The sequence below is a fragment of the Manduca sexta genome, chromosome 22 (assembly GCF_014839805.1).
Source record: "Manduca sexta isolate Smith_Timp_Sample1 chromosome 22, JHU_Msex_v1.0, whole genome shotgun sequence".
Lineage (NCBI taxonomy): Eukaryota > Metazoa > Arthropoda > Insecta > Lepidoptera > Sphingidae > Manduca > Manduca sexta.
In genome coordinates, this window is record NC_051136.1 from 12738066 (window position 1) to 12761925 (window position 23860).

The 23860-nt window shown below is 34.9% G+C and overlaps 1 protein-coding gene and 1 long non-coding RNA gene across 2 annotated transcripts in view; one reads left to right on the forward strand and one right to left on the reverse strand.

Annotated features, from left to right (window-relative positions):
- The window catches only part of LOC115449525 (cholecystokinin receptor-like), a 76617-nt gene extending 63838 nt beyond the window's left edge, over positions 1–12779 (forward strand). The window contains exons 8-10 of the mRNA XM_030177372.2: positions 5311–5483; positions 9627–9739; positions 12677–12779. Of these exons, the coding sequence (XP_030033232.2) occupies positions 5311–5483; positions 9627–9739; positions 12677–12711 (321 nt within the window). The 3' untranslated portion in view covers positions 12712–12779. The remainder of the gene's footprint in view (positions 1–5310; positions 5484–9626; positions 9740–12676) is intronic.
- On the reverse strand, positions 11435–12342 carry LOC119190172. Its single transcript, XR_005112801.1, has 2 exons — positions 12302–12342; positions 11435–12234 (listed from the first exon to the last, which is right to left on the reverse strand). It is a non-coding gene; the product is annotated as an uncharacterized LOC119190172 (long non-coding RNA).
- Positions 12780–23860: the final 11081 nt, after the last annotated feature.

Sequence of the window (23860 nt, forward strand, 5' to 3'; positions counted from 1 at the left end):
TCGTTTTTCGAGAACTGATAATAAATAAATAAATAAGCGAAATAGGCAGAACAGTCCATACAAGTAGCATCTGTTCACTAGTATGACTGGAGTGCCAGCCCTTAGCCTTGACCATGTTGCGAGGAAGTGGCCGACCCACAACGCCCCGAGGCAAAAATCCTGTACATCCTTATAAAACCGTGTATTCATATCCTAATGACATAATATAATTCCATTTTCTTACTACACAATAGTTTCTAATATATCTACGATGTGTTTTCTTTTCGGGTACAATGAAATCTGACACACAATACTCTTACATTAAAAGCGACTTTGGTACAATGATCTCATTACTTCCGTATATGTATATTATATATGAATGACAGTATTTACGATAATATATGAGGAAACGTAACTTCCCCGAAGCAGACGTTTACGGTAACATAATATTGCTTCTTAAATAAAAGAATTTGTGTGAGTGATGCCTTTTACTAAAGCCCCAAGAGGGATCACGTGAGGCAGATAGCCGGTAGTAAGAATAATTTATGTTAGATACTTAAAAAATTTAAGAAACAATGGCTGCATGTGGTGGAAAAAGATGAAAAGAATGGAAAAGATGGTGGATGAACATGTTTATTGCCTTCGCCACATATGAATTGGGAATGAGCACTAAAAAAAACCACTCGAAACCAAAAAATAATTTCACATAACAGGTATATATATTGCATACCAATTTTAGAGTCGGTGCCTAATTAAAATTGCTAGTTAAGTTAACATTGTTTAATTTTAATTGCATAGGCCATCTATGATCTAAATTTCTTTCAAACTCAACGCAAAAACGCAACTGATATGTTTGACACGCAGTATATATATATATATATATATATATATATATATATATGTGTGTATCTAAGAAGTAGAGTCAACTAAACCCAACGCAAAAACGCAACTGATATGTTTCACACGCAGTATGACAATCGCGCTGAAATCTTACGCCTCTGCCTACCACTGAAAAAGTGTTATTCTATATGTATAAGCATGTAAGAAGTACACTCAATCAAACTCAATGCAAAAACATAACTAAAAACGTCACAAGAAAGCTAAATTTGCGATTTCGTTTTCTTGGACGACATAATTATTCTGTTTTTTTTTCGTTTTAAAACCAAACTACTGAAGCGATTTTGAAAAAACTTCTATGGAACCAATCTAGAGAGATATTCTTTCGAATAAAAAAAGAATTTTCCAAATCGGTCCACAAATGAGCGAGTTCTGAGGTAACAAACATACAAAAAAAAACTAATTCACGTCGAATTGATAATTTCCTCCTTTTTTTGAAGTCGGTTAAAGAGAAGATATGCTTCAAAAATTCTTACATTGATCCCCCATCTCAGACAGGAGCAAATAAAATATTGGCCAGTGGCCACATGTTGCTTGTACAACTAAAACAGAAATCTATAAATATTAATATCAATTACAATCAAAAAGTATTTTCTAAATAAGATAAAAAATATATAATGTTTCCAAGAATAAAATCAAAATTTAAAAAATAATGTATTGTACTATTTCATGATCCTTTTTAACTTTACACGAGTAGACAAGCAAGCACCTGCCATTGTTATTTAAAATAACTTGTTGGAAATTTATAGAACTACCATCGAATGTTCGCTAATGTCTGTAGTTCATTAAAACTATATAAATGCTTGAGAGATATACGAAATCGTATATCCGGTTCCAACTGGCCGGCGTAAATATATCGACTGCCGAGGGGTAATCATCTCTCATCAGTCGACATTCTATTGGACCCTACTCCAGTACCATCAGCTGCAGTGGGGTCAGTATGCCGAACTTGGTTAAAAAAAAAGAAATGTATACTTACATAATATGTTTGCCGTAAGTTGAACCTAATTTAGCCATTACTCAACGATATATTAATAAGCTAAGTCTGAAGATATTGCTGTACAAAAAAAAAATCATCTAGTTTATGCTACGTCTTTTGATTTATAAATTGTTCATTTGTTTTGATAATAATAAAAAAAACTGTCGGCTGCTAAATATTATTGAAAAGGTAACGGTAGGCCACCGAAAACAAGCGGAGCGACCGAATATCAATTTAAATTTAATGGGTACATTTTGCCCGATAGTGCGTGGTGTTAAAATTAATGAATATACTGTAAATATGAAAATCTGCTTTTGTGTCGAAAATACCCAGCTGCAGGAAAATATTGTGAAGTGAGGTGGTGATGTTATTGCGATTACAATTAAAAAATATATATAGATTTACAATTGTATTTAAAAGTTTTTAAAATTTGTGTTTAATAATACTCAGAATTTACAATTAAATCCTTTTTGATATGATATTATCGAGGTAGCTACCTCATATGCGAAAATCCACCTGCTAAGGTACCACCATTGGTAGCCTTAGATCAAGCCGTCGTTGGTGGTCATTGTCAAACACGACAACCGTCCAAAGCATCCGTCCAAGTACAAAGAAAATGCATTAACCTCCTTTGGCAATCGGGTAAAAAAGACTCACAAAGATCTGGCGCTGGAAGTCTTGCATTAGTTGAGGCCTTGACTGATGGTAGGTACCACGTAAAGTCTATTTCTACCACCAAGCAGCAGTGTGTAGAAACTGTTGTGTCCCGGTTTAAAGGACATTGTAGCCAGTATAACTACTGGACATAATAAGACTTAACATCTCATGTCTCAGGATGGCGAGCGCAGTGGAATGCCAAACAGTACTTTATAATTCAAGGTGTTGGATGATGTTTCTATTATTTATAGGCGTTCTTATCGCTTACCATCGGATAAAGGGCAAATCGTCTCGTCATTCAAAGCAATAAAAAAGAAAATAGGGCGCTGCTGATACCACTGTATTGTTTACTTCTGCCACTAAGTAGCATGTATGTATTGTATTACGATTTGAGGTTACTATAGTCAGTGCTACAAGTTCCTAAACAATTTAAGACAATATTTAATATATCAGGGACTCAAGCGCAGCGTGTGTAATAAATTACACAAAACGGTGCACTTACTGTATTTTCAGAAACTATTTATTTTTACCTAAAACTAATTAAATTATATATTTGTATAATATGTTTTCTTGACTTTGGTGGTTAAACATTTTTTATAATGTGGAAATTGTTTTATAATTTTATATTGAAAATGCTGCTAAAATTTTTGATTCCGTGCACCTCCTGTTACAGTACACATAATTGCAAAAACCACCATTAAGTAGACAATTTAACAAAGATCATTGTGGTACTTTAAATTTTAAAGAATACCAAATATTGACTATTTAAAGTAATTATTCGTAAATCTGGGATATTCCCACCCGTAACACGTACGGTGTAAGTATGGAACGAATGCCCAAGGTCATTTGCTCGGAAAATGAATCTGAAAATCACACCAGTATTTTCATTTAAAAAATACTTATCTATCTTGCCCTTCATTTGCCATAGTTCCAGAAAATCATCTACATAAATTACCATTACGTACACCATCAGTGTTACATACGGTAAATAAACCATTCCATCTCACTGATCACACGTCACAATGCGTAACGAAAAGAAACAACATGCAATATTCAACAACTGAAAGTAAACGGCCGGCCGTAATGGAATCAGAGTTTCAGAGATTTGTGGAAAACCTATTGTTTTTGTGATTTGAAGCGGCGTTTATCGCTTCATCTCGGGATTGAGGCGATAGTTCTTTTAGAAGAGGGTAAATATTGGATACGAAGTTTAGGGTTTTTGATAGGTACTTACTTATCAGTAGGCAGACTAAGCTACTGCTTAGTCTGTTGTTAAATAATTTTATTTGTATTTTCTCTCCATTTTTATGGTGATGTGCGTGTACTAGCTTATATAATTCATCAGACTTTGTATACAAAAGACTGTACAAAAACCCGGAGTTTCTTTCTGCCTTTCTTCATCATCTCCTTCTTTAGTCATCGCTTAGGTGAAAGGCTGATAGGTTAGCTAGGTAGGGTTTTATCGTCCTCACCGGTGAGAATCGCGACGCGTTCCTCCCTTTATCTTTATTAAGATTATTTCTTCTTTCCTGCCAGCCCGAGCTGGCTTCTGTGTTTACTTTTTAGACTTTAATTTATTTTATGTCCAATATAAATTGTCTTTAGTTTATATAAGCGACTTTATTGAAGTAATAATTAAATATTCTTAGTACCTTGAATTATCATAAGTGCTACTATATTCGCCTACGTGATGAATAAAGCATTTTATTTTATTTTTATTTTAAGCCGCTACTATCACTGCTATGTGATCACGAGACAATGATTTCATTGTCATCCACGTATTCCAGGGAATGAGTTCACAATTCGGAAAATTCGTTTCCGTAATTAACTTTGAGTATTTAAAGACGCAGTACCAATAGAAAAGTTGGGTGGTATCTGCGCTACTGGAAATGCAAATAGGAAGCTAACTGTCACGGATGGGTCAATGTGGACTCTCTAATTAACTCCTCCGTTTGCAAAATGAAGTTTATTTAGATAAATAGCGTACAGAGAATAGTTATGGCGCAAGGCAATTAAATTATTTAATAACTATAATTGTTGACCAACAAAGAAGGCAAACTCTTGAAATCCCAGACCATAGTTTATTTGTGCCGTAATTACAACAGTGTGGCGATGCTCTGGATAAGTAATAAGTACCTACAATAACGTATGTGTTTTGTATACATCAGCTGTGTTATCTTTTTTATTTATAAATAACACAACTGATGAAAAAATCATGTGCGCAATAGAATACACGTAAAACAGTTATATCAACACTGTTATTAACAAAATTCATGTATTCAACCATGTTAATGCTCAACAATTTTTAATCCAATTAAAACATTCCTACTAACGAAATTCTACTGATTCACAAGCTTGTGGAGCCATAAATGTTTCGTGATGAGTTATGTAATGGGTTTTAATTATAACCAGTTATAAAGAGGAGAGGCAATATATTACGTATTAACTTTTTTTTTATTATTCTACTGTCTACAACAAAGCAGCTTTACCTGATGATCTGCCCCGAAAATCTACAATTTAAAAAGACTTAGAGATGACCTGCCGACCGTTATAGAGAACTAGCTTTTGCTCGCGGTTCCGCTGGAGTGAATTTTTTTTTTGGGGATAGTATTTTCCGGGATAGAAAGCAGCATATGTCCTTCCCAGAAACTCAAACTATCTTTATACTAAACTTCATCGAAATCCGTTGGAATTTCATCGAATTTATTAGCGGGAAAGGATTTTCACGAGGACGACCCTGTGTATATACAGTATGTCACGCAATAATACTTATTTTAACCAAAAATCTCTTGTTCCAGATCTACCTTTTCTACCCCGATGAGTTATACCAGTACATTGGGTCCAAGGGCATCATATCCATGCAGCTCCTGGCGTACTGCTCCTCTTGCTGCAACCCCATCACCTACTGCTTCATGAACCGCAAATTCAGACAGGCCTTTATCAGCTTGATCAAGACTTGCAAGTTCTTCAGGTTTGACATTATAATTTTAATTAAACCTATTTTAATTGACTTTATCAGTCTTACTTATAAACTTTTTTTGGCATTAAGAGGTGATTAAGAATTGCTTAAATAGGTGTCAAAAACATCACCAGTTTCCTAGTTGAAACTTGAAACCTTATTAAGAGGCGAGATGGCGGGTTTTGACTTACAGCTGATCGAGTAAATTTGTGTTTTAACTAAGCATAGTTTAGCGACTTTATAAAAAAGACTGTATATGTACATATTTTAAGGTTCAGTATTATTTAATTTTTTAAATATTGTTCTTTAAATGTCCTTTAAAATTTATCAGTCTCTATAGTTATAGAGATTGCTGTTAAAGCACTTAGTATCTCTTCAGTGACTTCTTCACTTTTTGAAACTGCTACTAAAATATAATTAGTATTCATACTTTAAATAAGTAAAAATATATTATATTCCATGATTAAACCTCGTATCTAATATACTACGTACGATGGGAGCTTGGAAACAACTTGAACTAATATGTTCTAGTTTAATTTGCTTAAAAGCTGTATTGCTCCTTATTTCTAGTTATAACGTTGACTTACAAGACCCAAGGCCGGATAATGGCTATCGTCCACTCGCCTTGATTGCTTTTTAAAAGCATCAGTGACGTAGTTACATCAAATCACTATAAAGAAGGGTTACACATATGGTAATATGGTACCCTTCTTTCCTTAATGAGTTTTCTAGAAAAAAACGTATTTCGAATGCACTTTCCAATTAATTTGTTGGGTAAATATGGGTTGGCCACTTTTGCGAAATAGACCAATATTGGATCAATTTATCATAATCGGAATTGCAATGAAAGTATTTATGGGCGGGGAATTTTAAAATGTTGATGTAATTTGTCGGTAATTATAGTTGAACAAAACCATTTAGCAAACTGCTAGTGGTATATTTTATATCCATCTAGATAGTGACCACCGTACATAAAAACCCGCCATAGTGGCCCATGGAAGTGTGTCGCGATCCGGGATCAGCCTGCGTATATCCTTCCAATAAGCCAGCATAGTTGTTTAACCGAGGGGTAATAAATCTCATCAGTCGACATGCTATAGTACCCCACTCCAATCCTAGGCCAGCGTGGTGGACTAAGACCTAATCCCTCTCAGTAGTAGAGGAGACCCGTGCCCAGCAGTGGGACAATACATAATAAAGGGCAGGTATTATTTATTACTAAATTATTATTAATGGAATAGTAATATTTTACAATACCTTCAATCCTGAAATAAAATCTGCTAAAGCGAATAGCTAAACTGACAACATTTGATACTCGCACATGTTATAAAAACCAAACGAACCCAATAACAATTCATGGTAAATGCGGTTTGACCGTTCAAAAGTCGGATTGGTCTCGCTTGGATGACATAAAAAGTACACAAACACGAATTGAAAGCATTCGTTTTGAAAACCGGTGAATAAAAAGCGACAAATAAGATACCTAACGATGTTGAAAACAGTATATTCGAATTTCTTCTTTATTGAGACTGGAGAGGGACTAAATTTGTTGCAGGTGGTAGGGTATTTGTGTCCGCCAGATAGCGAATGACAAAACAAAGTGTAAAACCCGCAAAAGTGGCCCAAAATGTGTGTGTCGTATTTCGGGATCAGTCTGTGTATACCTGATTAATGGATCGGCATAATTCTGGCAACTGACGAGGAGTAATCATCTCTAGTGATTGAACGGTCTATCTGGAACCTACTCCACTTACCATCAGGTGCAGTGGGGTTACTGTACCGCACTTGTAAAAAAAACATGTGTACCTAACTGATTAGCTGCCATTGTACAAGTGATGAAACCCCCATAGTGGCTCATTTTTGCTCATCATATTCCAAGATGACGAGCTTTCTGTATATCATAAGAATAGAGTAAAAATTCCTTCCATAAAATTTCAAAAACTAGCCCTCAAATACTTCCTTAACCCACTTGACTCCTAGCCCAGACGTGCACTTCAAAGCGTTGAGATCCCAAACTTACGGTTAAAGTGGAAGCCCTGGTTACGTGAAGAGACATTGGATCTCTCTGTCTGCTACCGCTTCTTCCAAAGGGAGTGCTCCGAATAACTGTTTAATATAGTGCGTACGTTACTATTTTACCATCGCATTTACGTTCATTGATAATACGTAAAATCCGTGTGCGGTTTTAATGCTCTTTTTGTCACGCATGTGCAAACTTTGGAATAAACGTCATCATCATCATCATCTCAGCCACAGGAAGTCCACTGCTGAACATAGGCCTCCCCCAAGGATCTCCACGTCGACCTGTTGGAAGCGGCCTGCATCCAGCGACTTCCTGCGACCCTAGCCAGGTCGTCCCTCCACCTTGTAGGCGGGCGTCCGACCTTTCGCTTGCCTGTACGTGGCCTCCACTCTAGAACCTTTCGACCCCAACGGTCATCGGTTCTTCGAGCTATGTGTCCGGCCCACTGCCACTTCAACTTGCTAATCCTATGGGCTATGTCGGTAACCTTTGTTCTCCTACGGATCTCCTCATTCTGATTCGATCTCGTAGGGAAATACCGAGCATAGCCCTCTCCATAGCTCGTTGAGTGACCTTGAGCCTCCTAATGAGGCCCACAGTGAGAGGCCACGTCTCGGTGCCGTATGTTATCACTGGTAACACACAACTATCGAAGACTTTCGATTTAAGGCACTGAGGTATTTTGGACGAAAAGACGTTGCGAAGTTTCCCGAACGCTGCCCAACCGAGTTGGATTCGACGATTGACCTCTCTCTCGGAGTTGGACCTGCCTAACCTTGGAATAAACGTACTTTTATTCAAATTCAGTAATTTTCATATTTGATGCTGTAATTCTGAAAATTATTTTAGTAGTAGCTACTTTATCCCTGAATGCGTTAGACATATTTTTATAGCGGGATTTTTTTCATGAACTCGACTATGCGAAGGAGGATGTATTTTAAAAAAGTATAAAGGGCTATTGCAAGCTCTAAAAATAATTAAATGCTGACATTTTTTAACAATGATATTAATTTTTAAAATCTACACATTTTATAAAAATCCTACATGTTTCACGCTCAAAATGTTTACTCATAACTTTCCATTAGAGTTTTAAAGTATAATTCTAGAACATGTTTAAAATGGAGCAGCATCAGTTTACAAAACTTTGCACATTTAGACTGGCATTTACGTCCATTATTTATGGCATAATATTGTGTTATTTTGTTGGTGGTAGGTTATATTTTATATTTGCCGGGATAGCGACAATCGTACACAAGGTGTTACACCCGCCATAATGACCCACGTAAGTGTGTCGCGTTCCGGATTCAGCCTGTGTATATCCGGTTCCAACAGGCCGGTATAATTGGGTTGACTGCCGAGGGGTAATCAGGGGTCAGTCGACATTCTATTGGACCCCACTTCTCTTACCATCAGGTGCAGTGAGTTGACTGTGCCGTGCCCTTATTAAAAAAAAAAGACAAAACTTGTTGTACTTAAGATACGTCAAAACATGTTATAATATTAGTACTAAATTACAATATACTGTGCCACTGCTGGGCAAGAATCAACTCTATTACTCAGACAGTTTAGTTCTTAAGATAACAAAGCATTTTAGACGATGATACTTTCGAAATTCTTAAGTGAGGTTAAGATTACCAAGAAATCTTGCACAAGTTGACTCCCGCAAACGGGTTTTCCCATGAAAATAATCGCGACAAGCTAACTTTTGAACGTTTGAAAGTTTGCAGAACGTTCAAAGAGTCGCATATTTATAAAATTGCTAAAACATTGCCGTTAGAGTAAACGCATATGGAAGTTCTTGCGCAATATATTGTTGTGAAAACTTTCCAGTCTAATCTAAGCGTTATTGCTTACAAATAAGCCCCTCAGCTACAACGCTGCGCTGTTACAGCAAAGAAATTCCATGTTAACAGCGTGCGACTGCCGCGCGGCGCTTCGCTGCTAATTAAAGGCACTATATACTTTAACGTAGTATGTGATGTGGCAATTCTTACGGATTTACAAAGGAACGCGACCGCGGCAGCTGTGCATATTTTTTACATGGATTTACCTTGCAACAAGGCTTATTTGTAGCCACTCCTATTTACGGATGTGTAAGCCAACCGACGTATTAATGTAATCCAGTATTTCAGGATATGTTTCTCTGAGAAGTCGGAGGGTGGCAAGCAGGCTACTCCGCCGCCCGTCAGTTCTAGCCAGGATGTCACCGCTTGCGTAATCAGGGGCAGCCACACTGGACGCACTGGTTTGTACCATTTTATCTTCTTTATTCATTTTACTAGACAATACAAAGTTTCTCTGTGACGTAGATCGTACGCCCTACGAGTACCACTCCGCAGTCTAGGTTTCGAATCTCTTGTTGAGTAATGATGTTGAGTTTTTCCCTCTCTTAGGCTCAGTATCAGTCCGAAGTCTGGAATTTGTGCCCGATATGGCACACGTTGAACATTGGATGTCCTAGTCCCTAGATACGCCTTGAAGACATGAGTGTGTGTTTTGAACTTGACTCCAAGTATCTTGTAGAGTTAGTGTCTTGTATACGAAAGACCATCTAGATATCATTATCTATAGGTACCGTTATATCTTACCATCAAGTTATGGCTTGTGCGTCTCTTTATTAAATTGTATAATAAAAATGGAGGAAGACAAAACGAAATTCTTCTCTTCTAATTCCTTCGCCGATATTTGATGTTTCACTGATGGGGGCATTTTATTTTATTTGCAATGTATCTGTCGTTCATGCGTTTGCAATTATTCTACATTATTAATCAAAGTTTTACCTCTTCTAAACACCTCATTTACGTTCCTAAAGAAAATTTATACTTAGTCTGTAAGAATCCATAAATTATGAAGATTAATTACAGCAGATCCCACCGTAAAGAAATAAAAAGTATACCATCGTGCGAGTAAGGAAATATAATATACTCCTTAATGCAAACACTCGGCTGACACTGAGAAATGACAGGAGCTTACTTAGATTGCGGTAGTGTCTAGGCCCTAGGGAAACCGCCATTGTACTTATGATCGAATCAATAGATGCAGCTCAGTTCGCTGCCAGATGCGATATCAGTTGAGACGGAACATGCTACAAATATTTAATAATAAATATTTAAAATTTTCAAATGATAACTTAAGCTTTATTTATTAAAGAAATACATTAAATGTCTACTTGTTAGAGCGTCGCCAGCCAATGACCCAAGGGAGGAGGGGCAAGTTGATATGGAGAAAATATGAATTGATGGTGACGTCCAGAGCACATGTTCCTCCCTTACCGCTCCCCTCCCGCTTTAACAATAACATAGAGCAGAACGTAAGTGAGCGTAAGAAGTATTAGGCATGGAATTGATGAATTCGTTTTAGTTTTAGAACCTCTACGGAGGGCCTCTCCCTGCCTCGTTGACTGGTTTTTGCCGACTTATTGTCGTAACTACCCAAAACTCCTGTCCGTATAAAAATCCTCCTTAACCCGACGATTCATAAACTTCAAATATGTTTGAGGTATAAAAACTTCTAAAAGCAATCAAAATTACCTTAATTTATCTTGAAAACTTCGCGTTTCGTAACAAAATGCCAAGCAATTATAATCTCTATTGGATTGTTGTAATGGTCTATGATATTGTATCGGTGTAGTCGAAATTGGACCGTTTCAGTCCACTTTGTGGGTGTAAAATCAATTATCAACCCACACTCAAGATTAATGCGAATAAAATACTAGTCTATAATTTTCATTTAGTACCATCCATCTTACGTAGTCGACGATCGAAATTAACTTAATTGACTGCCTACTCTCTAAAGTGGATTATAAACACTAGACTACTAATTTTATTAAAAATTAGTTTGTAGGTATAGCATATTATGTGGAAATTCGTGTGGGTAGCCTTGTATTTAGCCATTTAGTTATAGTACGTATGCACATCGGTGCAACTGAAATAAAACATTATTTTTAAGACACACAGTTTATTTTGCGTTACTAATTGTTAAATGTAAATATTGTAACCCACTTTTCGGACAACCAACAACCTCAATCCTTCGGGGTCATAAAGTCTTTGAAACGTCACGAGATAATTCGACGGGTGCAAAGTGAAAAAAGTTAACTACAATTTTGAGATTTTTTTATTATTGCAGTAAATAACTAAAAAATAAATATACATGTAGATGCCATATGAAATAATGAAGCGGTAATGAAAATTTCAACAAATTTAGTTTAAAATAAACAAAATGGGAGCATTTTTCTTATTATACGCTCTCCTGAAAACTAGCTGTTTTGTATATAACTCTTTTTACTTTGCACCCGTCGAATTATAACAAAACTCGCGATAAATCCGTAAAATTGTTGTATGAAAAGTCAAAGTTACAATATTTACCTACATTTTATAATGGTTGTAGCTTGTTATTTTTCTAAAATACCGTACTTGAAACATTTCTAATACCCAGTAGAGAGTGCAGCCCATTAATCTCTGCCTTCTTATGCTGCCTTGTTATATTACTGCTGCAAAGTTAAAGGTTGCGTTGATGCTGTTTATGCGCAAACATGGCGATTACTTAGGCAACTAATATTTTCGGTTTCCATTCTTACTGCCCAACAGATCCTCGGTCAGTACAAATTCTCATATTAAAGATCTTCAATTATCTTAGCTACAAGGTACAACTTGATATATCGTGTTGCTTAAGAGGTTTCTTACTCCTTTACAGAGACAACACGTTTTGTAGCAGTGGTAAATTAAAGACAATTGAAAGCACCTAGAAAAAAGAGTATTTAAATAAAGATATTTTAGAATGCCTTTAATACTTATACTGAGCCAATTACCAGTGGCGAAGGGTCCATATAAAATTCCTGCCGGCTTTCCTTTCGTAATTATGTGAAATCTAATTATCATTAGAACGACTTCCAGACCACATTTTTGCATATTATAAGTGTTGTAAGTAATTGGTATATATGTTCTGAGTTATTTATAAAATAATTTAAAAAGACGTGTTATTGACACGAGTGTTTATTTCAGAGTAACTAAGCAAACAAAACAACACATTCAAATATCTATAAAAATAGAACACATGAAAAATAATAGTCACAACAAAGGTTACATTCTATAAAATTAAGTACCTATAAGTTGTGTCGGTTTCCTTTCAAATTTCACCTTTAATCACTGGCGATTAAAGGTTATATTTGTATGTCTATGTGCAGAGCTGGATGGACTGGAAGGTGAGGATTGTGTTTAGCAGCGGCTCACAAAGTACTGCTTTGGGAAGCGGCGTGCACCCCGCGCTACCCGCTCCCGTCATCACCAGGCCCATCACCCAGGTACATACCCACAGTTATATCGTATCTTATCGTATCGTATCGTATCGTATCGTATCGTATCGTATCGTATCGTATCGTATCAGCCTATAATGACCCAATGTTGGACAAAGGCCTCCCCAAGATCCTTCCATTAATCACGATCCTGCGCTATAGTGAACCAGTTATTTTTAAATGAATCCAGTTCGTCCCGCCATCTCTTCTTTGGTCTGCCGCGACGCCTACGAGCACAGTTATATACTGTAAATAATATAATATCAGCCCTGTATTATATACTGTCCCATTGTTGGGCACGGGCCTCGTCTACTACTGAGAGGGAATAGGCCTTAGTCCACCACGCTGGCCTAGGATTGGTAGACTTCACATACCCTCATAATTCCTATAGAGAACTTCTCAGGTATGCAGGTTTCCTCACGATGTTTTCCTTCACCGTTAAAGCAAGCGATAATTCACAAAGAACACAGACACATTTTTTTTAGATAAGTCAGAGGTGTGTGCCCTTGGGATTTGAACCTGCGGACATTCGTCTCGGCAGTCCGTTTTACAAACAACTAGGCATCGCCGCTTTTTTGGTACATTCTCCTTACCCTGCGACTTCCCCTCAAAAGTGGAGGGGCGAGTCTTCGTGAATGAGATGACCTTTAATATATAAGATATTATATTATATTATAAGATAGTACGAATATCATCAGGAATTCTCAACATAAATTATAAATAATCTAGCCAAATTAAGGATGTAGGTTGCCCCAATAGTATTCAAAAAGAGCGACTCTAATGTTTCGGCGGCGTAGCAGTACGCGATACGATTACCTTGCTGAGGTACGGGGTTCATTCGCCGGGTATGCCACATAAATTTAAGCCCCTGTAAATATGGTTAACATTTAGTAAAATATGGTTGTAATACACCTTGACCCAAAGGTGGACGACGCGTGATGTTATGAATTTACTATTTCTCACCAGGTAATCGAAACAGGAGAAGAAGGAAGCCAGTTCCTGTATCGAATCACGTGGGCACGAACGGGTCAATCCAAGAGTACGGGCCCATCGCAGCCACTTTATGAGTGAAAAATAAACTTTAAACATTTATAATTACGTCTAATATGCAGTGCAAACAAATTGTGCGGTTGTGATATACGTGTGTTGAAAAGCTGTGATTCATGTAAAAATGTAGATAAACGTTGTTGTTAGATGTTCGGGTACATAACTAAATGTATTATATTAGTATTTATTTCTTATTATTAATTATTTAAATATTTTAATGTTTTAAATGGCTTATAATATAATTATGAACAAGCATAACAAGTGGAGCATCAACCCGAATTAATTACTAATATTATTTCATAAAAAAACAACTGTTGTTTAAAACGTTCTAAATTTAAATAATTTATATTCAACCTTTTTTTAAAAAAATATTGCACGCTTATGAATTAAAAAAGAAACATATTTCAATAAAGTTGCGCAAATAAAAAACAGAAATTACAAGGCGGACTATAATATCAGAACTTTAGATGACTGCTAACGCCATTACTCCTTAATTAGTTCGGCCTAAGCCCTAAAGCGCAGATGTGAAGCAACCTCGAAATTACTTCAAACTGAACATAAGTACAGTTACTTGCTTACCAAAAAGTTAGTACGACAGTGTTATATTATTCAGGGTCATTTTGACATTGCGTTTATATATCAATGCTTGAAAGGCAACTATGTCTAAACGCCAATCAGTACATTTTTGAATAGAGCAATTTAAAGTTTTGATTTTAATAAGAAAATTCAAAACAGTTAAACTATTTACTCCATAAAAATATAGTATAATGATACTAAAATTGTCCTAGAGCTACAAAACCTAAATCAAACAACGCAAAAAATCTAGCACTCCAAAAATGTATGTAATTAATTTTCGGTATATTTGTCGCTTAGATAATTGCCTGTCAAGCGTCGATATGAAATATACTCACCTATAGCTCTGCTAACATTGTGCCAAAATCATTCATAAACAATGAATGTTTTCACCAAAAATCTCAGGTTTAGTTATTTGATGTTTTGATCATTTTGTAGTTTGGTACTAATATGATGTGTGCGTGAATATATTTCTGACTGAAAGTGTAATTTTACCGCAGCGACGAATTCTCTTAGAGCAATAATAATTTCGGTATGTATAATTAAAAATATTTTTTATTGATATTTATTTTGTTCGAAACATACACTCTCTGATTTTTCATCCACGGTTCGAATAACAAATTGTAAATTGTTATTTACAAGAATAAGTATATGATATCATTAGTAACATAATGTCAAGATGACCCTGCATACTTTTTTTATATATACCTTGATACAAAGTATAATCCTAGGTATAACATTAACACGAAAACATCATAAACTTATTTTATATTAATAGAGGAAAAAATATTAATGTATGAACAAAAAAAAATAATTTGCTAATGCGGGAAAAACACACACGAATTTTCCATAAAAACGCTTTGAAATATTAAATTAAGCCGTCGCTTTATAAGCTAAGTTCTTTTGCTTCTCTACACGGAGAAACTAATTATTGAATTTCGATCACAAGCCTGCAATCTTGTTTATGTGTCTTATAATGTTTAATTAAGACGCTTTGTTTTGGTAATATTATTTATATTGGTACAAAAAAATTTATTATACAGGATTTTTAGATAGGGTACTAACGAGAGCTACCTTCAGCACTGCAGCTACAAGAAAACCGTATAAGGAGACTGTTCATAATTATCAAAAACATTAAGATTTGTATTGACTGATTTTGCAAAATATTAGTTAGCAAGAAAAAGGGTAATCCACGTGAAATTTTTAACATACATTTTTTTTGTGACGTTTTCAAATCCCGAATACGTTTCTATTCCTGTTTGTATATAAATTGAACTTAAATATGAAATTATGTTACTTTTAAAAGTGAATTGTGAATTCATATTTCTTACAAAATGAATTAAGTAAGTTTTTTGCAATTTCGGACCTTAAAAATACTCAAACCACTTATGGTCCCATAGAGTCTTCGGATCCTAAGAAACAGCGTTGATTGGCATAAAAAAATAATCTTCAACATTTACTTATTAACAATAATGTATTATGAAAATCTGGTAAAACGGACCTTAATGTCTTCTAATATTATAATCAGGTTCCTAAGATTTTTTTATAGGTAAGTACTGCTGTTGAGATAGCTGTCCTTACTGACCAACATCGAAAATCCACCCTGTATTGTAATTGTTAATGTAAAATTGTAAATATCTTGATAATATATCTATCATGTAAGAATGTTACGAATATGACAAAGACTATTTCACTATCAATTTAAAAATAACAAAAAAAAATAATTTGTACGTGCACTGAAACCAATATTAGTTATACACTTACGTTAATAAAAGTGGTAACCAAATTTTGTACTACAAAAACCACTACGAATTTACGCTTTAAAGTAAATGAAATCACTGTTGTCTGTTCATACCTTTTAATTATAAAATAGAATAAATTAATTTCAAAGTATTATAGTCAATATTTCTCAGTATTTTATAGGGTTGCTTACTCTGAGTACAGTATTATTCTTTATTACTACTGACTGTCTGACAAAAATAAAGAATAGATAAAACTTTTTCTATCGTGAGCCAAAATTTAAAAAATCTTAATTTAGTGTAGATTCTAAGGAATCCGAGTGTTATGTGATGTACTCATAGAATGTGACAAAAGAAACACGACATTTCATCATCATTCATGTCTTTTAATAATGATTTATCGAGAGAATCAATCACACTCAAAAGGACATTATTTTTTATACTGGGACGCCAACGTGACACTGCAGCTGATGATAGTTGAGTGGGTCCAATAGAATATTCACTGACGAGAGATGATTACACTTCGGCAATCGACACAATTATGCCGGCCTGTTGGAACCGGATATACATAGGATGATCCCGGAACGCGATATACGTGGGCCCTATGGCGGGTTTAAACACCTTGTGTACGATGATCGCTATGTGAGCAGATATAAATTATATCCTAGCATCAGCAAAACGGTGATATTCGTGTCGTCGTTTGTCACATTTTAAGGGCATTATACGGAATTAATTACAAAACGAAACTAAAGAAACTACGTAGAAAATTATATACTGTTTGCTTATGTTGCCATAATAATAAAAAACTTGGCAACCCTGTTTTTAATATTAATTTTACGTTAAAACTATATTTTAATTGAATTGAATATTACTATATTTCTTAACCTATCTTAGCTACATAATTTATTATGATTTATGAGTATAATATAATTAATAACTTATCAGCCTATTTTATGTCCTCTGTATTTTAGTATGTGAAGAAAAAATTTAACCTTTTAAGCACATTACACGCACGGAGGTATGTGAGATTTGACATTAAACTCCATATAGAGAGACAAATATATAAATTATGACGGTCGAATTTCGGTCACTAGACGAACCACAGTTATAATTTAATTCCCAAGACTGTATTTACATAATTTCCGAAGTTTCATAATTTACTAAAAAAAAAATATAATTAAAAAAAAATCTTTTGTTATTTTAAATTTAGTGTAATTTTGTATGTTATCTATATATTATATATAGACGGTTGAAAGGCTAATGATTTAAGCGACGTTTTATTGCGACACTACATTTCATACATATTTAAAATCAGCACGTTTTTCCTAAGATGTTTTTATTACATAGATACATTGGCCGAGCTCTATACTGGCAAGACGAAAGTAAGGTAATTGCCCGATATTCACTTAGTCAAGCTACAACCACTTTTGGTAACCAACTTTTGGTATTTTTATAAACAAAACGCCTTTCTGTGTTTTTAGACGATGTACAAATTATATTGCAACTGTGAATGAAAAAAACGCTTCATTTCATACGTTAGTAACAAGTACACACTATTTAACTTATTTTTAAACGAATCAATGCATTTTATTCGACTGTCATGGCGACAGCGGTCGACGCTCGGGCCCGGCCGTATCAATGCGAGCTGCTTGGTCCGTACAGGTATGTGACTATAGAAATTTCTGCGCTGTTTTTATGTACAATTTTGGTAGTCTATGACGCGTCTATTTGTAAAACGTCATTGCGTTTTTCTATGTTTTTAACCTAGTTATTTTTTTTTCCACAAACATGTCGCTTAAATCTATTCGCTTTTTAACCGTCGATAAAGAATATTATTGTACTTATGCCCTTGTTATTTTCTATTTTGTATCTTGTCGCTTACCATATATTTATCGTAAGACATTTTATACCGAATTGTAAACGTTTCGTGTAAACCTTGTACTAATGCAATTTTTAATCCATATCATGGAATTTGTAATCAAAACAATTTATAGAAATTAAAAACTATAAAATGAAGGGTCTACCTATTTGAATAGATAGGATTTTTTAAAAATTGCAATATATTTCGTATCCCTTTCTTAGTTTAAATAGCTATGTATTTTTATTTCGTGTTTCTATTATAATAGTTCAACACTAATTTAAAAATGATCTATTTCTCTTTCTTAGTTTAAATAGCTATGTATTTTTATTTCGTGTTTCTATTATAATAGTTCAACACTAATTTAAAAATGATCTATTTCTCTTGAGAAATGGATCATTTTTAATAAGTATAATATTGAGTATAGATAGATAAGTATTTCTCAAAGTAAATGAACGTAACGAAAAGGTATTTACGAAACTTTCTGACTCATCCATATTTATTTTATCTCAATACATTCATTTTTATTTAATAGAACGAATGAATTAAGATAAATAAAATAGTTAAGGTACAAAAATTCGTAAAGATCATTTCGTTACATACATTTATTTTGAGAAATACTTATCTATCTATACTTACTATTATACAAAACTGAAGAGTGATTGAATTGAAGAGGCACGTCACATTGTTTATTATACCAATATTACGACATTGTATTTATTATAAGCCGTGTAGGTATCCTTTGTTGGAGGTCCTTAAATAAATAAATAAATAAAGAGTTTGTTTGTTTGTTTGAACTCGCTAATCTCAAAAAACTACTAGTTTCATTTCAAAATGATTTTAATTTGGATAGACCATTTATCAAGGAAAGCTATATAACATGCACGCTATGACTAATAGCAGCGGAGCATTAATTGAAAAATGTTGCACAAATAAGGAAAATTTCTACCTTTTACCAGAGGCTTCCATTGCGTGCGCTAGATAAACGGTTAAAGCTACCCAACAAACATGTACGACGGAATTGTTCCTCTTAAAAAGTTTAATAAAAATGTTATAAAAATGCGATAAACTGAAAAAATACCAAACGAATTTCGATGAAATTTGATATAAAGGTAGTTTGAACGATGGGAAGGAAATAGCCTCTTTTCTATCCCGTGAAAATATAGCGGGACTTTTATTCCGGACATTCTCTCACGCGGGCGAAGCCGCGAGCAAAAGCTAAAAAATACAATTTATCTACATTTTCTGAATTGGTAATAGCGCCATCTATCCGCAACTGTCGACACTTTCTAATACAAAATAATGTTTAATTAAATAAATGTGAAAACACTGTATAAAGGTTTGTAAGATTGTCGTTGTATTATTCATGAACGTTAATAAATATTAATAATTTTGGATTTTGTCTTTAAATTACAAGCCAACGTCATAATGACAATAAATTTATCAAATCGACGCGACGGGTGAAAGTCTAATTGATTTAAGTAATATTCTTCGATATATATTATATTATCTGCAATCAGAAAAATACATTTATTATAAATGAATATCACAAAAAAGTCGTTTAAAACAAATAGCCTTTCACAAGTCGATATGTTACTAACCCTTTTATGTAATTCATGGTTGCTCAGGCGACAATTTCACTCATTTCTGGTAAAAGAGATCATGAGTGACGCCCAGACACTCACCACCAGATAGCATGCTTTAATTTCGAACGTATGCACGTAACACAATAATAAAAGCATATTTACTGGTGGTGGGTCACTCATATGTGAGAGTCCGCCTGGATATCTACCACCGCAATGTCTATTTCTGCCGCCAAGCAGCAGTGGGTAGTCACTGTTGTGTTCCGGTTTGAAGGACATTGTAGCCAGTGTAACTACTAGACATAATAAGACTTAACATGTCTCAGAACGGCAAGCCCAGTAGAATCCCAAACAATACTTTGTAATTCAAGGTGTTGAATGGTGTTTCTGTAGTTTACGAGCGGTCGGATCGCTTACCATCAGGCGAACGACAAGCTGGTCTCGTCATTCAAAACAATAAAAAATGGCGAATAATTCGTGCACGAGTATCACTATGAATTATGAGTAAGGAATACACCCGAATAAATTGTTTACACTTTACACACTCGTATTCGTGATTATTTGTCTGTACTCAGTAAGCATCTTAAGGGTTTGAAATCCCCCGGCGACAATGTCAAACTATTGAATTAAACTCTACAAATACAATAGTATCGCTTTGTATTTGTGTAACAATTTTTCTATACAGACAGAGGAGGAAGGAAGGGAGAGCGTAGGGTGGAAAAACGTAGTTCATGTTTTTGTTTGTTGAAAGTATTGTGGATATCTATACTTCCGTACTATTATTTCAGGCTGAAGAGTTTGTTTGTTGAACTACTGGTTCGAATAAAGATTTTTTTTTTCGTTGGATAGCCCATTTATCTAGGAAGGCTATATAACATCACGCTGTATGACATATAGGAGCGGAGCATCAATGGAAAATGTTGCAATCTGATATAGATTTTATCGTAAAGTTTATTAATAATGTTTGTATTCACATTGTGTGTATGCCTGAATAAATAAACAAAGTATATTTTTCAAACAAGCCGGCTATATATTATGGTCATAATGTTTCCCATCAGCGGCGAAGCATCCGTACAATCCGATTTCTACCGGCTTCCCTTTTAGGTTTATTTACGTTTGTTTTAGGCAATATTTCTTCATAGGGTTACCTTTTAAAAAATATAACCCTTCGCCACTATTGCCTATACTGTTGTTTAAACAAGACGACGCTTTTTAAACTTACTAAAACCCACAGAAAACGCGACGCAATCAACAACTATTAACCTACAACATTCATATTTGCGCGTCGAAGATGCCTACATAGCGCGTGCATACATATTCTACAAAAGCCCTTATATTACGTGACCATTCCACCCTCACACCCACCACTGCAACCGCTCTGAGCCATGATCGCCAATGTCACGCTTTTGTACAATCGACCTGTGAAACTCGGTGCCTATCGGGGAGCACTAATTAGTCTTAATCCGCAAGGAAATTAATCAAATAGACGGACTTCAAAATACTGTCAGCTCATTCTGCGTAGATCGGACCAACAGCTAAAAATCTAAAAATATTGTAACTTTAACTTTGCGGATGACCTGTTGGTCAGGTGGTGTTCCAGAGAACATGTAGAATGCTTAAAAGAGAATGAACACCGAGGTGACATGAGCGAATTACCCAACTTTATCCACTTATTACAATACAAAGAAAATGAGACAATGTAAAGAGATTAAAACGTATCATGAAAACAAAAGTGTTGACACAATGAGGTTAATAAGAAGTATAATCGCGGGCTTGCTTTAATAATACAATGGTTTGAAATATAAAACTCTTTTTGGTTTTAATACAAACATGGAAAAGTGACCCACCTACACCAAATAATAAGCGGAATGAGGTCCAATTAGTGGCAACTGACGAAAGATCATTATCCCTCGCCAGTCGACACAATTATTCGGGCCTGTTTGAAGCCGGATATACAAAGGCTTATGTCGGAAAGTGATACTTAGGGCCACTATGGCGGATTTTCCACCTCGGTTACTGTGACTGCTATCCGAGTGAATACAAACATCCCACTACAAGCAAAGCAACCACTTCGTATCTATTTGATTAATCGTTTCGCGATAGGCAGATTGGTGTTCTCGGATACTCGCCGAGCTTTACTCGGTGTCCTAAAATGCGTTCCACTGCCGATCCTAGCTCACAGGGTATGTGAGTTGCTATGGTGTGCGGGCGGGAACTTCTATCCGCAAAGACGTTGAATAAGAGGGTAGGTCACCTTATAAATAGCATCCAATTAAACAGACATAGTTCCAGAAAAGCATGTACGCGTTCTCTTAAAAGAAAGGCTTATGGCAGATTTTGGTGTTTGGACGTTTGTTGATGTTTAGAAGGATTTCTTCTATTTCCCACTCAGTGAGTCTTTACTTTCTACCAACCGTTTATGGATACAATCGTGAAACATCACGATTGTAAACATAACTCAATTCCTTATAATTTATAACGTAACAACGTTATAAGTTATAAGGAATTGAGTTATTTCCATTTTTAAATAAATTCATGACCTACATCTTTCATATAATTTGACAATGTCAATTTAGCCTTTTTTTCTTGGGTAGAAAGTCGAGTTTTATACGTAGCGGGTCTAATTCAATCATTTTCTAATAGATGTAAAATTACCAACTAGCACCATATATCATACTGGTTCAAAATATATACAAGAGAAAAAAAAATATAAAATCCTGACAAGAAAATAATAAACTTCCGTTGGGGCCATCTTTTGTAAATTTTAAGTTAACGTTGTTATTACAAGAATTTAGTTTAATAATTTACATCATTGCGAGGTTTTTCATTTTTCAAGTCAGGTTGTAATATATTTAAGTACATCAACAGCAACGGGTTTGAATTCCATTAGGAAGGACCTCTTGGTAATTACAACGAGGCAACAAAAAAATCACTTTGAAAGGAGTCAGGGCTTAAAAAAGTAAAGTAAGCTTATATATCTATATATAAAAATGAATCCCTATTTCCCTTGGTCATCGCATCACGCGATTATAATAGATGTAACAATTTTGCTAATTCTTTTTTTGTTGTGTTAATTATTGCCAGGAGAGGGTTCTTATGAAAGAAACAGTTAAGCAAGTTGAGCGGAACATTAGAAAATTTAACCACATTAATGTTACATAACTGTAAGTTGTTTGGCAGAAATGTCAGCAATTGACGTGTATCATAGAGTATAAAAATAATAAACTTCACATACCCTTAAGTCTTATAAAGAACTTCTCAGGTATGCAGGTTTAATCACGATGTTTTCCACACCGTTAAAGCAAGATATAATTCATGAAGAATACACATATAACTTTAGAAAAGTAAGTTGCGCGCCCTTAGGTCTTGAAACTGCATACAATCGTCTCAGCAATCCATTCCACACCCACATGGGATATCGCCGCTTTTACAACTCGATATTTATACAAAAAAAATATTCGTAATTTTTTAATTTTATATTTTAAAAATAAAAGGATATTAAAGCTATTTTATAGGCGTAGGCAAGCCCCCCACGAGATGGACCGACGACCTGGTGAGAGTCGCCGGAGTGTGATGGATGAGGGCGGCCCAGAACCGGTCCCTGTGACGCTCAATGGGGAAGGCCTATGTCCAGCATTGGACGATTCCCGGCTGAAATAATAAAGGCCATTTTAGCTCTATTTTTCTCTTTACTAGATAATTTATTTCGTAACATCACTACCAATAAATTTTAATTTTAAAAACAAACAAACATCCGCTCTGTAGGGCAAGTTATTACGGATCCTCCGATGAACCTTTCCTGACTCCGGTAATGTTTAATGGGTTCACCATTTTATAAGTGTTCGTTTAATCCCGATACATTATTCATCTTCCACGGTAAAAGAGTCAGTGTGTTTATGTTGACCTTGGACCGCTACTTGTGGGAAAAAGGCAAAAAAGGGAGTTTTTTTCGATTATGTTGAAGAGAGTACAGTCAGCCACAAAATAACTGAACATATGTAAAAACTCCTATCGCCTATTCGGGTTAAGTTTATGTGAAGAAAAAATTATGTTGGTAAAAGCACCAGAAGTATATTGGCGATTTTGAGATTTGAATTTATTCAGCTACTTTTGTGGGGCTGACTGTGAAAATCAAATAACCGACGAATAGCCAAATTAAGATATATACGTAAATACAAAGAAATTATCGACACATTTACTTTAAACTATAATATTTTTATTTTTATTCACCAATGCCGTCAATAAAACTATTTTTCGGATATTATTCCTGTTTTTT